Below are 15,518 nucleotides of genomic sequence, written 5' to 3'. Positions count from 1 at the left end.
CTAGAGCAGAACCGCGCGAGATGACATGCGACTCATTTCGTGGTGGAGGGTCACATTTGTGCAGCTTGTATTTGCTTCTTTGTTGTGAATTTTGCGTATTTGGTTTAAGTTTAAGTTTTATGCAGATAATTACAAATATATTTTTGTTCTGTATTTGCATTGTTGGTGAACGATTTTTGCTGTTTAGCATTCTGACCTTTTTTATTTGCATGTTTGTCTCTATCTGTGTAAAATGTCATATTTTAGTGAAAATACAAATGAGATATACTAATTTTACATGTCTCGATTTTGTATAACGATCTCGTTGGGAACGCAGAAAAAAAAGAAGAAGTATAACGATCTGACTCTGGAACCTTCACCTGTGTTGTCCAGTGGATGCAATCCACCAGGGTAAACTGACAGAAAAGCTGGTCCGTGAGAGAGTCAAGCCTTTGTTCTACACCAGGATGAGACTGGGCGAGTTTGACCCGCCTCACCTGAACCCCTACATGTATGTACAACTTGAAACTGTTCCATATCTACTTGTTTCTCAAGAAACAATTAGCTGTCTTTTGGAGTGAAGTTGATCCGCTGCAATATAAGCCATAACTCGCAAGTGTTTAAAAAAAAGTTGTTGTTAGTACTTAAAGCATTTCACAATGCACTCCGTTGCTCTCGAAAGTGCGTCTTCCGAAAGGACACACATTCGCAAACGCGCACCTAGGCTACACACGATCGCATGCACCCCCCCCCCCACACACACACATACATAGACACACACACGCACACACACACACGTGTGTGTGTGTGTGTGTGTGTGTGTGTGTGTGTGTGCGTGTGTGTTTGTGTGAGTGTGTGTGTGTGTTTGTGTGTGTGTGTGTGTGTGTGTGTGAATGTGTGGGTGTGTGTGTGTGTCCATGCATGCGTGCGCGTGTCTGTCTCTCTCTCTCTCTGCCTGACTGTGTGTATATGTTGCAGGAATCTTGACCTGTCTTCAATAGAGAGAGAGAGTGTGTGTGTGTGTGTGTGTGTGTGTGTGTGTGTGTGTGTGTGTGCGTGTGTGTTTGTGTGAGTGTGTGTGTGTGTGTATGTGTGTGTGTGTGTCCATGCGTGCGTGCGCGTGTCTGTCTGCCTGTCTGTCTGTCTCTGCCTGACTGTGTGTATATGTTACAGGAATCTGGACCTGTCTTCAATAGAGAGCCCCAAACATCGTCAGCTGTCCCTGGAGACGGCCATGAAGTCGTACGTTCTGCTCAAAAACAACGGTGTGCTGCCGCTGAGGAAACGATACAACAACGTTGCTGTGGGTGTTTGCATACACAAGAACACTCACGGGCAAACAAACACATCCACGCGTTACTTTGTTTATTTATATCCATCAAATGTTCGCAAATCTTATGAGTGTCTTCCGATCGGTTATGGGACCTTCCATTCAAAAACAGCCTCATGCATGTCGTTTTGACTTTATAATTGCATGTATTCATTTCGCTTTCGGGACGTCAGAATCAAAATAATCCACATGTTGTTTGAAACGTATGACTCTCTACCTAATCAGCTTTATGTTGTCCTGACTTTATGACTATCCTCATGTAGCTCTTAGATTCAAAATAGGCTTCAGGCTGTTGCAATTTTCTAAAACTGTCCCAAAGCTAACATTAAAGTCTTTCCGTTGCTTGTTGGACCTGATTCATAGGTGTTCCATAGCTAACACGACTCTTCCTATCGCAGTCTTGCATGGCCCCCTGGGTTCTTGAGATAAAAAAAGGCACTAAACTCTCCCCATATCGCTTGTGGGACCTTACATTCAAAACAACCCTTCAAATGAATATTACTGCCAAAATGGCACGGAAAAAAACAACCAAACACGTGACAGCCCACTCGTGCCCAAGAGTGAACGTGTGAACTGCAGTCAACGGACACAGAAAAAGAAGAAGAACAGGAAGTTTAATACAGAATACAGAAAATTAAGAATAACCACCATGTCGTAATGTTTGTGTTTATGTCAGAGCAATGTTTACTTTTCGTGTGTAAAAGCGCGTGGGTGGGTAGCACAAAGTTGATTTCATCAGTGTAACACCTCATACCCATACCCCATGGCGTGACAGCATACATGTCTTCGCACAGCTTGTGGGACCGTTCAGCACGGAGATCAACAACCTGATGGGGGACTACGCCTCCAACACGCCCTGGTCCTTCAAGACGAGCGTGATGGACGCTGTCAAGCACGTGGCTAGCAACGTTCACCACGGAGACGGCTGTGACGACGTCAAGTGCAAAAACTACAACAGTCAGCAGGTCATCTCCCAGCTCAACAACGTCGACCTCATCTTTGTCGCTATAGGAACAGGTGAGATAGGTTAAATTCTACTTTTGTTGTGGAATCTGATTTTGTTGTCGACGAAGCAAGAGCTTTTACATGCGAATTGGGTTATCTTTTCAATTTGCCCAGATTGCTGTCAATGATGAGATCATCCTCTCAAGCGCAAGGAGTTAATTTGGGGACTTTTACAATTATGTTGCTGATGTTGTCGTTGTTGTTATTCTTGTTGTTGTTGTTGTTGTTCTTGTTCTTGTTCTTCTTCTAAGAGGCTTATAAGAGGCTTCAGGTGACGTTTCTTTCCGTTAACTTTTGTCAAATAGCCCAGATTGCTGTCAATGATGAGATCAACCACTTTAGCGCTTAGATTTATTTTCGAAACTTGTGCTATTTTCTTCTTCTCGATTTTTTTCTTTTTCTTCTTCTTCTTCTTCTTCTTCTTCTTCTTCTTCTGAAACCCTTCCCGGAAAACATCATGTTTGTTTGTCAATAGGTCAGACACAGGAAGAAGAGGGTGTGGACAAGTTTGACTACAACCTCCCCGGCCACCAGAAACAGTTGCTGAATGACGTTCTGGATCACGGTAAGCTGACTTATCAGTTCTGGTGGTGGTTGTCCTTCGGGTCAAAAGAAGACTTTTTGCGTTCTGAAGCGTATCAATGCACTCGGAGGTCGCTCTGCAAACCTAGTCTGGAGGCGCAGAGTCTGGAACAGTGGGGGCACTGACAGTCAGTTGTGGTCACTGCCGGTGTTGCACTGCAGCGTTATAGTCTCGAAGCAACAAGTCTCTTCAAAATCAGCTGAGGGTTGATGTATTAAGTATATATATATATACTAAGCCTGCAACACTCTGATAGCGTCACTAACATATTTGTCTAGTAAAGGGACTCTATTGCAAGAAATGTGCTTAAGAATTGTGATAAATGTTCGGTATTAAACACATTGTTACGTGAAGTAGGAAACGCAAGACATGCCTATTGGGGTTGCCGCGTAGACATAGTTTGATTACCATATTAGCCTTCGGCCAAAGTTTATCCCCGAGTACGCTAGTAGGCTACTTGGGCTCAGCAGACTTTAATTGTCTGTGTGTCTGTGTGTCTGTCTCGACTTAACAGCTTATTGCTGGGAAACTACGGGGCGCAGTTCGTTCAAAAGTTGATACACTAACTTGATAATAGGTCCGATTGATCGTATTAAAACTTCATAATGTTACCTGGGACCTAAATGCGAAATAAACCACAAAAACGACTTGGCGGTGGGAGGAATTCACACCGGCGGGGCAACACGCAGCCTGATAGAACAGCCAGCCAGCGTCATAAAAAGCATGCGTATCGCATGCGAGACGATTTGCCAGGCTTTGCGCGTTGTGTGTTTGAATAATTTGATTTTTTGTGTACCCCATTTTCTACCAAGCGTTGGTTGCTCGGTCGCGACTGCGGTGGTTTAGAGGTCGCGATTTTGTGTTTTGATTCTTTTCATATTAATTTGTATTTTTTCTTATGGTTTCCTTTGTTTACATATGTTTCAGTCTTTTACCTTCACTTTACATTAAAGAATTTGGTAAAACTACCTGGGGCGTGATAAATGCAAGAATCCGCGAGCCAGGACAGTAAAAGAACTTCGTGGGCCACCAGTTCACCAGTTATGAAGAGGGTCGGCAGTATATTTTTCACTGTGATCAAATAAAAGAGAAAGGCCAGTCACCACGCACATCCTCGGCTCGCATGCAATGTAGTTATATAGCAAAGGGAATGCCTGTAATTCACACAGAGCAATCACTTGGTCTTAAACGTGCACAAGACAAAAATTTCATACTGGGGGAGCGAGCCAGTCTGAAGAGTACTCGGGTCCAGCGCGAGCGTTTTTTATTCCACACTGAGGTCTGTGCAGATTTGTGATGGTCTATGAAACGGTGTACATGAAATACAAGTTAGTTTTCATCACGGCGTTTCTATTACGAACCCTTTTCACATTTAGTCAAGTTTTGACTAAATGTTTTAACGTAGAGGGGGGAATCGAGACGAGGGTCGTGGTGTATGTGTGTATGTGAGTCTGTGTGTGTGTGTGTGTGTGTGTGCAGAGCGATTCAGAGTAAACTACTGGACCGATCTTTATGAAATTTTACATGAGAGTTCCTGGGTATGATATTCCCAGACGTATTTTTCATTTTTTTGATAAATGTCTTTGATGACGTCATATCCGGCTTTTCGTGAAAGTTGAGGCGGCACTGTCACGCTCTCATTTTTCAATCAAATTGGTTGAAATTTTGGTCAAGTAATCTTCGACAAAGCCCGGACTTTGGTATTGCATCTCAGCTTGGAGGCTTAACATTTGATTAATGAGTTTACTCATTAAAGTTGTCATTAAAATCGATTTTTCGCAAACAGATTTAAAATAGATTGCATCGTATTCTTCATCACATTCTGAATCTAAAAATATATACATATGTCATGTTTACTCTTAAAATGTGATCACAATTAACGAAAATAGAATAATTAGTCTTACGATTAAAATGTAAGAAATCGATCCAAAAATGATGTCATCTTATTCGTGATCATTTCCTGATTCCAAAAACATATAGATATGATAGGTTGTATTCAAAACAAGCTCAGAAAGTTAACAAGAATACAGAAAAGCGCGCTTTCCTGCTTAGCACAATACGCTGCCGCGCTTATCTGGCGTGCCAATATTACTACGTTTTGCACGTGGAAGGTGAGTGATTCACTTCACGCGGGGATTGACGAAGCTGTACTGTTTGTGTAAAAAATTACAGTGCGTTCAGTGTCATCCCGTGACTGAGTTCGACAGCTTGACTAAATGTAGTAATAGGGCCTTTTACACCTGGGCTATTCTAGGCGACCTTGACCTTGGCCCGCTGTGCCTCGGGCAAAGTCAGCCACTTTTGCGCGTTGTTTGAATGGTGGAGCTGTACGATGGTGCACAAACATTGCTGTTATGGCGTGTGTGGAAGTGATTTAAGACGCCGTGAGAGATCACACATGGTCGGTGTTGGATGGGTACCGTTTTCCAAACCCTCTAGAGATTTAGAAAAGTGCCGAAAATGGATTAAACTATGTGGAAGAACGATCGAGAGGTTCAACATCGAAAAAGTCAACAAAGACACCTGCATTTGCACAAAACACTTCGTCGGGGGGCACTTGAAAATGACATGCTGTTTTTCTTCATAAGTATAAATGGAACAAAAAAGATTGTACCATGCTTTGACTTTATGTGCTGAGAGAGGAAGAAATGGTTTTAATGTAGCTTTTTCATATCCCCATAAACCAAAGTGTGATACTGCAGCTAGTTAGCAAAACAATTTCATTGAAAAACTAGACAGCAAGTGACACATAGTCTACAAACCAATGAACACGAAGGCATTTAAGAAACAGGATCATTCTTTTAATCTTGTCTAAAATTTTGAACATGAATCTCACTGCAAAAACACAATCTAACAGAAGTGGCAGAAAAACAAAACTACTTCAGCATACAAATGGCCCAAAGAATATGGTCTGAAATCAGACAAAAAGCATGACAGCTCGGTGCTTGCAGTTGCATACAACAAGAACACAAAAATGAAAAATAATGGTCAAACTGAACTATGTGTCGTTCAAAGGAAAAATGGTTTGCCTCAAGGAAAAAGACTTGAGAGACATCACATAACTGTACAAGCTCACAAGAACTATTGGTTGTAATCATGAGTACGACTAGACTGAAATGATAAATAATGTGCATCACAGTACTATTCAAGCACTAAAAAGTGCCTCTCACTAGCTTGTCACCAAATAAACAAAGTAGGTTGTAACAAAATTGCAGATTAATAAAAAAAATAGTTCAATCAATAGTATATATATATATATGTGACTTGTCACACCTGACATTAAACTAGTGATTTCCATCACTATCCTTTTCAGGCATTAAAAATAGTTCAAAGCACCTAGCCCCACATAGAAGTAAGAGGCTCATTCACAAGCTAGTTAAAAGCTTTTCATTCTTTTGTTTTTCTCAAAAGAAAATTCATAGTATGACAACAGTATTCACAGCAGGCAGTTTTAAATCACGCAAGGGCATTCTCCAGGTGTGTTCACGAAATACATTGTAATTTTAAACAGAGACAATTTTCAGTTCACGCGTGAAGATGATTTTACTGACCAAGTTTCTCCCCATATATTTCATAACCCTGCAGGTGAAAATGGGAATACCAGCACAGAATGATTGTCAGTGAAAATTTAATACCAACACTTCAAACTACATCACTCATCATAAAACAGAAACTGTGACTCCAGAGTGGATTTAAATGAAAATCAAAAAGTGGAAAAACTCATACTCTGATAATTGACATTGTTGTCCAAGTGTTTCAAACTACATCACTCATCATAACTTGAACAGAAGCTGTGACTTGGATTTAAATGAAAATCAAAACGCGGAAAAACTCATACTCTGATAATTGTTGTCCAAGTGTTTCAAACTACATCACTCATCATAAAACAGAAGCTGTGACTTGGATTTAAATGAAAATCAAAACGCGGAAAAACTCATACTCTGATAATTGTTGTCCAAGTGTTTCAAACTACATCACTCATCATAAAACAGAAGCTGTGACTTGGATTTAAATGAAAATCAAAACGCGGAAAAACTCATACTCTGATAATTGTTGTCCAAGTGTTTCAAACTACATCACTCATCATAAAACAGAAGCTGTGACTTGGATTTAAATGAAAATCAAAACGCGGAAAAACTCATACTCTGATAACTGTTGTCCAAGTGTTTCAAACTACATCACTCATCATAAAACAGAAGCTGTGACTTGGATTTAAATGAAAATCAAAACGCGGAAAAACTCATACTCTGATAATTGTTGTCCAAGTGTTTCAAACTACATCACTCATCATAAAACAGAAGCTGTGACTTGGATTTAAATGAAAATCAAAACGCGGAAAAACTCATACTCTAATAATTGTTGTCTAAGTGTTTGTGTGGTTAAAAAAAACCAAATGTACCTGATCATGAATGAAATCAGAGCAACCCATATGTTTATTAACCATTCACTGCCACTGGTCCATACCCATACTCTTCAGTTTCAAAAAGGAGATGGGTATTGAAGAGGCAGTGCTACTGTTAGTGATTCAAAGTGCCATACATCCCATCCTAGTGCTGTGAAATGGGGATATATTCAATATTTTATGGAAGCTAACTAATATAAATGCATGTATGCATGCAAACATACTGTGACAGTACTAATACAGTAAAAGCATTATTGAGGGTGAACAGCCTGCTTTGCTTGGTTTCAGTGAGGAGTAACAATACTAACAATAACAATATGAATAATAACATGCCTATGTTGTAAAATGTAAGTACTTGCCACCCCCCCCCCCCCCCCCCCCGGACACTGGCAAAATCCCAGCAGAATGTCCCCATCTTCGCTGACGATTATGCACAGTTTATATGAGGAAGTGTGCAGGTAGGTTGTCTGCCTCTGTGTCGGTTTTACCTCCGCGGTGTAGACGAAAAACTTTTCCACTTCTGCACATGTATACCTCAAGTTGAGCACATGGCCATAAAAAAGGCGATATATCTTCAAAGGATTTGTAAGTTTTCGCCTTCTTCTGGTCGAAATCGTTCTTTTTCTCAATCAGATAGTTCAGGATGTCAACAACACCGATCATGGGTGCGTTTGATGGATCACTTTTTTCTTCGGATGTAAAAGGATCGCGTGGTGGAAATCCGATCTGTCGAAGTTTTTCGGAAAGTTTTTCTTGCACGTCCTGTCTTGTAAAATCCGGATCGATCGGTAGTTCCAACTGCTGTGCAGTTTTTACAAGTTGCAGCAGACCATGCATCTCGTCTGTATCCAGTAACAGTATCGACAGCGAGTTTGCCCGTACCCAAGGGGAGTAACTCAAAATGACTCAGCGCGCGGTCAGCTGTAAAAGGCCCTATTTCGCCTTACGCGACTTGTTTCTTTCTCACACGAAACGCTTTTGTCAAATGGATTATACTGTGCGTTCCGTATGCAGCTTGCTAGGTAGGGTGTTCTGAAAGTCCTTAGACTCCACGCTCCTGGCAATGCCTCATGATATTTACAATGACGTATGCATACTGCAATCTTTCATCGGCGACGACACAAATGTTCATGTATCTCAAAGTTTCCTCTGCAAAGAAAACAGCTCTTAAAGAACACTACCCATCCATGTTTACTTGCCTGTCATGTGATTCTTGACATGTTCACAGGGTGAGACTTGGAACTAGTTACAAAACTCACAAGGGATAAGTGGCCATCCAGATGAATCGAGATATTGTTGACTATCGTCACGCTCATAAGAAAAATACCTATCTCAGTGTTAGGCATTTATGTAGTGAAACTACAGGGGAAGCTACTGGAAGGGTATCTATCATGTGTTAGAGAGTACACACTCTCAGACCATCGGAAACCATTGCCATGGTAACGTAAGCAAAACTGCCGATCTCGTTTCTTGAGTTAGGCACTTTTTCGTTATGATACAGGAAGACTTGAGAATGTGAAAGTATGCAAATGCTCTTTGTGGGTTGTTATGCAGTTTTGCTGATTGAACATGTTGCTGTCAGCTCTTAATCTCACGTTTATCCAGCTGTCACCGCTCGAGATAGTGCAGTTTGCAACTTATAACTAAAATGAGATAGGCAGATTGTTAAGAAACCAAAGACAGTTTTTTGCGTTTTTCTCAAAACACTGATTAAAAAATAACATAGGCAATTATATTATGAGCGTGACGTTATGTGTCTTAAACGTCTAGATCCTACAACAATCACGTGATCCTTGTCCATTTTACAGTGTCAAAACTACATAGACACTGACGTATTGGAACAGTTTTGAGGCATTTAGAAAAATATTGTGTGGTAGCAGCAATCCACATTACTAAATAATATATTGCGTATAGATCTATACTACAGTATGTGCGGTTTGCAAGACAGCAGTGATCCTGACCTGCTCAGGAGATCAGCAGCGTATGCTTTTAGAAAACTTACTTTTCACTAATAGTTGCCACCCAAATTAAAACATTTTTTTTGTATCTCGACAATTCGTGTGCATTTCCAACACAGTTCAGTAATCGTAGTCCAGTTCAGGGGGACTTGTACACGTTGTGATGCATTAGAAAAAAAAGGTCCTGCAGTTTTGACCATCAACACCAATACAAAATATCCATACTCATATGCCTTGACAATCCGCGTGCAGCTCACAACACTTCAGCGATCGTAGTTCAGTTCAGAGGGTCAGAACTTGACAATCGATGTCTTGTAAATGTTGTGAGGCATTTAAAAAACTGTCCTGCAGTTATCACCATCAAGATTGAAACACAATATTCATACTCATATGCCTTAACAATACACGTGCAGCTCACAACACTCCAGTGATCGTGGTCCTGTTCACGGGGTCAGCGCTGGACATCTCTTTCGCGGACGCTGACCATCGAGTGTCGGCCATCTTGGAATGCTTCTTCCCGTCCCAGGCTGCTGGGACCGCCCTCGGTCACGTGTTTGCCAATGACGTAGCTGGGGCTGTACCGGCCGGCAGGCTGCCATTCACCTGGTACAAGTCTGAAAACGATGTGAGTTGGTTGGAAGAAGAATCGAAGAGTTATGTTTTCTTCAAAGAAAAAAGTATGGATAAAAAAGTGTATGATTCACGACTGGGAATGTTGTTGTATTCGTTTTTAAACTTCGATTTGAAGTTTTGGCATATGCAAAGTACTCCAAGGGAAACTATAAATGTAATGTGTCACAGTAAAATTCGAAAAGAAAAGAAAACAACAAGGATTTCAAACTTGAAAGACGTTCATTTGTTATATAAAATGTAACTTCTCTAATTGTGTTGTTAGCTTACTATAATGACTACGGTATGCAAATTACTTAACAACAGCATGCCTGAAAAAAAGCAACAACAAAGAAAGACCTTAATTTATCCGACATACGTGAGAGAGACACCCGTGAGATAATAATCGTTCAAATCACACGTGTGTATATCATGTAAATGAGGTCATGTCAAGCAAGTCTGGCAGGGACCTGCTTTTCCACTGCTTATGATGCCAAAGTCACCGAGACAAACGTCATTATAGAAACACAAATTGCGCTCGCTAATTACCCTCGATGAATCTTTAGAACTAACACGTCACGCCACACTTTCAGAGTGACGTTTCTTTGCTTTGACGTAATAGATTGCACGAGGCTTTAGAAGAGATCGAGGTTCTAAAACAAGCGTCTTCAATTTAGCTGCCTCGAATGCAGGACATTTTCAGAAAAATACACGTAAGTACAGTATGTAGGATAAACAGAATACTACATGGCTTGCTGTTCCGTACCAGATTTACACTCGTTGCTTTTTCAAATAGTGAACAGCTCGCTTTCGCTCGCAGTTCAATATTTAAAAAAACAACTCGTGTAAATCTGGTACGACACAGCAAGCCATGTAGTATTCTCTATATATGCATTCACCAATAAAACGGTTGAATAAAAGAACCGACTGTTATGCATTCAAGCTTAATAATGACATAACCATACCTCAAAACGCTGAATATCATTAGCAGACTTTGACGTCACAAGCTGGTGTCAATCAAGTTATATAAAGTCTTATATCGCACGCGTATCTCCAGACTCGGACTCAAGGCGCAGGGATCTATTTATGCCGTGTGAGATGGAATTTTTTACACAATACATCACGCATTCACATCGACCAGCAGATCGCAGCCATTTCGGCGCATATCCTACTTTTCACGGCCTATTATTCCAAGTCACACGGGTATTTTGGTGGACATTTTTTATCTATGCCAATACAATTTTGCCAGGAAAGACCCTTTTGTCAATCGTGGGATCTTTAACGTGCACACCCCAATGTAGTGTACACGAAGGGACCTCTGTTTTTTGTCTCATCCGAAAGACTAGCACTTGAACCCACCACCTAGGTTAGGAAAGGGGGGAGAAAATTGCTAACGCCCTGACCCAGGGTCGAACTCGCAACCTCTCGCTTCCGAGCGCAAGTGCGTTACCACTCGGCCACCCCGTCCTCAGTTCGGGCAAGGTCAATAATAGGTAGGCCTTGCCCGAACTGCAGTAGTACTGTTGTGAGTTTTTATCAAGCTTTCCTTTCTCCGTATTAAATCCATGCGATCACTGATACTGTCCTCAACTTGCTACTCTGTTGACCACATCTTACATGACTTCAGCGAGCTTCGGGGAGTAGACTTCGCCGAATGAATATCAGGGTTCAGGACGGTAGCTTTACTGAGGACCGACGACGACCGTGACGCCACATAAAGGTGACAATCTTCTGTCCATTTGCACTTTAGTTCAGTGTATGCTACACATGGAATTTAAAGAATACAAACGGCCATTAGCTGCATGACTGTGAATAAGCAGAAACAGTGCTGTTCAAACTCCGCGTAGAGTAGTGCACTTCAAGTTCAGTCTGGTGCCTCCCGCTGACACACAAAATCATCATTATCAGCCCCTTGACTGAGACAGTCTTCGGGGGAACTTGAAGGCAGAAGAAACAGAAACCATTCTCCGGGCGTAGTAACTCAAAGCAGTACCACCGCTACCAACATTGTTTCTTTTTCCAGATTGGTGACATCAACGACTACTCGATGGCGGGCAAGACGTACCGCTACCTGAACAAGGAGCCGCTGTATCCGTTCGGTTACGGTCTGTCCTACACCAGCTTCCACTACTCGCAGCTGTCCGCCCCGACCACTGTGCAGGCCGGCAAGGACCTCAAGGGATCCGTGCACGTGCAAAACACCGGCAGCTTCGACGCCGATGAGGTTGGTGGTTATTAACTGAATAATCAAAATATATTGTCTTAGCATAAACATTATCAAGACAATACTAGAACAAGATTTTACTTGGTTTGTAAAGAACAACATTTTTGACAATCACTGTCCTTTTTTCGAACTGAATCGACGTGCTAAAATGGGCTCTCTCCAGTTGCAATGTCGTGAACGGAAAAGAAAAAGATCTTGAGATCTTGATATCACCCGTAGGTCGAAATCAAAACATACTCAGATCAAATAACCAAAGGGAAGTAAGCGCTCTGTATGCATACGACATGTGTAATGGAGTAAGCGAGAGTTATACGGAACCTTTCTCCTGGCACCTGAGAGAATAACAAGCATTGAAATGAACAAGCGACATCCATCCTCAAAATAAAGTAATACTCAGATTAGTTTTCTTAGTTATTTGTATGCCTAACCTACGAGAGACCATTATTTGTATGCCTAACCTACGAGAGACCATTATTTGTATGCCTAACCTACGAGAGACCATTATGTGTATGCCTAACCTACGAGAGACTATTATTTGTATGCCTAACCTACGAGAGACCATTATTTGTATGCCTAACCTACGAGAGACCATTATTTGTATGCCTAACCTACGAGAGACCATTATTTGTATGCCTAACCTACGAGAGACCATTATTTGTATGCCTAACCTACGAGAGACCATTATTTCGAGGTACTGTGACTTCAATGTGAATGTTTCCTTTTGTATAAATTCAAACGTTCCATACAGTATCCTTTCTTGGTTTCTTATTCATATTCAAAAAGGTTCTCTCCATTCAATGTCCAACATCTGGCATCATTCTGCGACGCTCCAGATATTTTGTAAATTTAGCTTACGTGGCCTTATTGTGAGCAAAACTCCACAGGAGGGAGAACACGTGAAAATAGTTTGTCATCGATCATGAGCCCTGCTTTGCAATTCCAAAGAAAAAAAAATTCAAAGATATATAAGATTAGAAAGCTAATGAACAAATGGAAGTAAGCGCTCTTAATGCATTCACTACGTGTAAAAGAAAGTTAAAAAACAAAGGATTACTGTACTCACCAATACAAAGACGACACAAGACGATTACGAATTTTCGCTTCTGGAAGCTTCATTCGTTGTTTAGATTACGTGTAATAGAGTAAGTGAGAGTTATTCGGAACCAGTCCCCCTGGCATATGAGAGAATAACGAGCATTGAAATGAACAAGCGACTTTCACCCTCAAAAAGATTATCAGAAAGATATCTGTCTCCTTTTTACATTTATTACATTTAGTCAAGTTTTGACTAAATGTTTTAACATAGAGGGGGAATCGAGACGAGGGTCGTGGTGTATGTGTGTGTGTGTGTCTGTCTGTCTGTGCGTGTGTGTGTGTAGAGCGATTCAGACTAAACTACTGGACCGATCTTTATGAAATTTGACATGAGAGTTCCTGGGTATGATATCCTCAGATGTTTTTTTCATTTTTTTGATAAATGTCTTTGATGACGTCATATCCGGCTTTTCGTGAAAGTTGAGGCGGCACTGTCACGCCCTCATTTTTCAACCAAACTGGTTGAAATTTTGGTCGGGTAATGTTCGACGAAGCCCGGACTTCGGTATTGCATTTCAGCGTGGTGGTTTAAAAATTAATTAATGACTTTGGTCATATAGATATGATATGTTTGGATTAAAAACACGCTCAGAAAGTTAAAACGAAGAGAGGTACAGAAAAGCGTGCTATCCTTCCCAGCGCAACTACTACCCCGCTCTACTTGTCAATTTCACTGCCTATGCCGTGAGCGGTGGACTACGAGTATACGGTCTTGCTGCGTTGCATTGCGTTCAGTTTCATTCTGTGAGTTCGACAGCTACTTGACTAAATGTTGTATTTTCGCCTTACGCGACTTGTTTTCTTTGTATCAAGTCAAAGACATGCACGTTACAGTTACAGTGGGAACTTGTTTTTAAATTGTGTCCATTCCACGGTGCAGGCGGTGCAGGTGTACATCAGCTGGGAGAAGCAGAGCGTTTGACACGACCTCACTTACATGACATACCAACGTGTGAATGCATGGTTTCGTTATGACATGAGTGATCTCTCTCATGCATGGATACATTTACATGTTGCACACCTCAGGTGTGTTGATTTAACCTGTGTCCATTCCGTGGTGCAGGCGGTGCAGGTGTACATGAGCTGGGAGGAGCAGGGCGTGCCGGCCCCCAAGGTCCAGCTGGCCTGGTTTGACCGACTGACCATCCCCAAGGGAGGCAGCAAGACCGTGACCTTCACCGTGGAGGCCAAGACCATGGCGCTCTGGGTCAACAACGGATGGAAAATTTCACAGGGTAGACACTTTTCAGTTTAAACAATGTCTTATTACTTTTACATTGAAAACAACTGGTGCTAGGACTTTGTGAAGGGTTATTGTCTACTAACAAGGAATTACGTTTTAAGTCACTATCAGCTCGGTTGTTAACCTGTGCTAATGTTTGTACAAAAAGAGTGCTTATGTCGTCCATTGCAAGCTAATACTATTTTAATTATTACTGAGACATTCACAAAGAGGGATAGCACTAATATTTTGTTTTCCCCTGACGAGTTATTATTGTCAGAAGGCACGAACACTACTTTCCACTTAACTCGGTCATTCCATCACGGCAACTAACACAGAAATGTGCAACACAACGACTAAACTTTACTTTGTTATGAATACCTGATACTTGCAATTAAAACCGGATAAAACTGGTTGGGATTTTCTGGTCTGGCATTTTCTTCACAAACCCTGTAAGATACCAGAAAGTGTCGCTAAAACAAAGACTGGCCAATGACAATTTGTTATTCCTCTGTGTTGGTAATGTCTCACAGGTCGCATGAAGCTCTACGCCGGTGGACAACAGCCGAACCAGAAACGGAGCGTTGGTTCCAATGTCTTGAGCCATGACTTTGCTGTACAAGGTGGGATTACATTTCAACTATTCAGATAGAGCAGTTAATAACCTTTACATTGGTATGTAAGATGCTGTGACTTTTGTATGTTATGAACATTATATACAACTTGTTTGAAATCAGAGGCAAACTTCTCAATAGTTTATAGACAAACTGAAAAAGTTGCAACTCAAAATATTCAAGATGCGTTGCCTAACGGGTGACCACAGAATTGTCTAATTTTTTTTAATCATTTGTGATTGAAAAATATACCCGAGTTTAAGGTTAATATTAGTACAGTTACACTGCTAGTGACCCGTAGAGTATTATACAACATTAGTTTTATAAGTCCTAAGGGTTGTGGACCTCAATTACTGTTCTGAGCGGGATACAATTTTCCCCATTCCACCTGATGAGCCAGTGCATGGCTTGACCAACTTATGCCTGTCATGAACGGAAACCTCACGTGCAAGTCCACTTTTGACAGGTACCACTGTAGATATTCCAGTAGTTATATG

General features: G+C 41.3%; 1 protein-coding gene across 2 annotated transcripts in view; it reads left to right on the top strand.

Annotated features, from left to right (window-relative positions):
* LOC138963018 (uncharacterized) overlaps positions 1 to 15,518 on the top strand; it is a 64,507-nt gene that overhangs the window by 9,472 nt on the left and 39,517 nt on the right. For both annotated transcript variants that reach the window (XM_070334991.1, XM_070334989.1), the window contains exons 10-17: positions 373 to 490; positions 1,153 to 1,282; positions 2,104 to 2,326; positions 2,790 to 2,879; positions 9,671 to 9,882; positions 11,890 to 12,090; positions 14,249 to 14,420; positions 14,941 to 15,030. In XM_070334991.1, the coding sequence (XP_070191092.1) occupies positions 373 to 490; positions 1,153 to 1,282; positions 2,104 to 2,326; positions 2,790 to 2,879; positions 9,671 to 9,882; positions 11,890 to 12,090; positions 14,249 to 14,420; positions 14,941 to 15,030 (1,236 nt within the window). The remainder of the gene's footprint in view (positions 1 to 372; positions 491 to 1,152; positions 1,283 to 2,103; positions 2,327 to 2,789; positions 2,880 to 9,670; positions 9,883 to 11,889; positions 12,091 to 14,248; positions 14,421 to 14,940; positions 15,031 to 15,518) is intronic.

The sequence above is a fragment of the Littorina saxatilis genome, linkage group LG3 (genome assembly GCF_037325665.1).
Source record: "Littorina saxatilis isolate snail1 linkage group LG3, US_GU_Lsax_2.0, whole genome shotgun sequence".
Classification (NCBI taxonomy): domain Eukaryota; kingdom Metazoa; phylum Mollusca; class Gastropoda; order Littorinimorpha; family Littorinidae; genus Littorina; species Littorina saxatilis.
The sequence above is the reverse complement of the archived record's forward strand: the minus strand, read 5'-3'. Positions and strand labels throughout refer to the sequence as shown.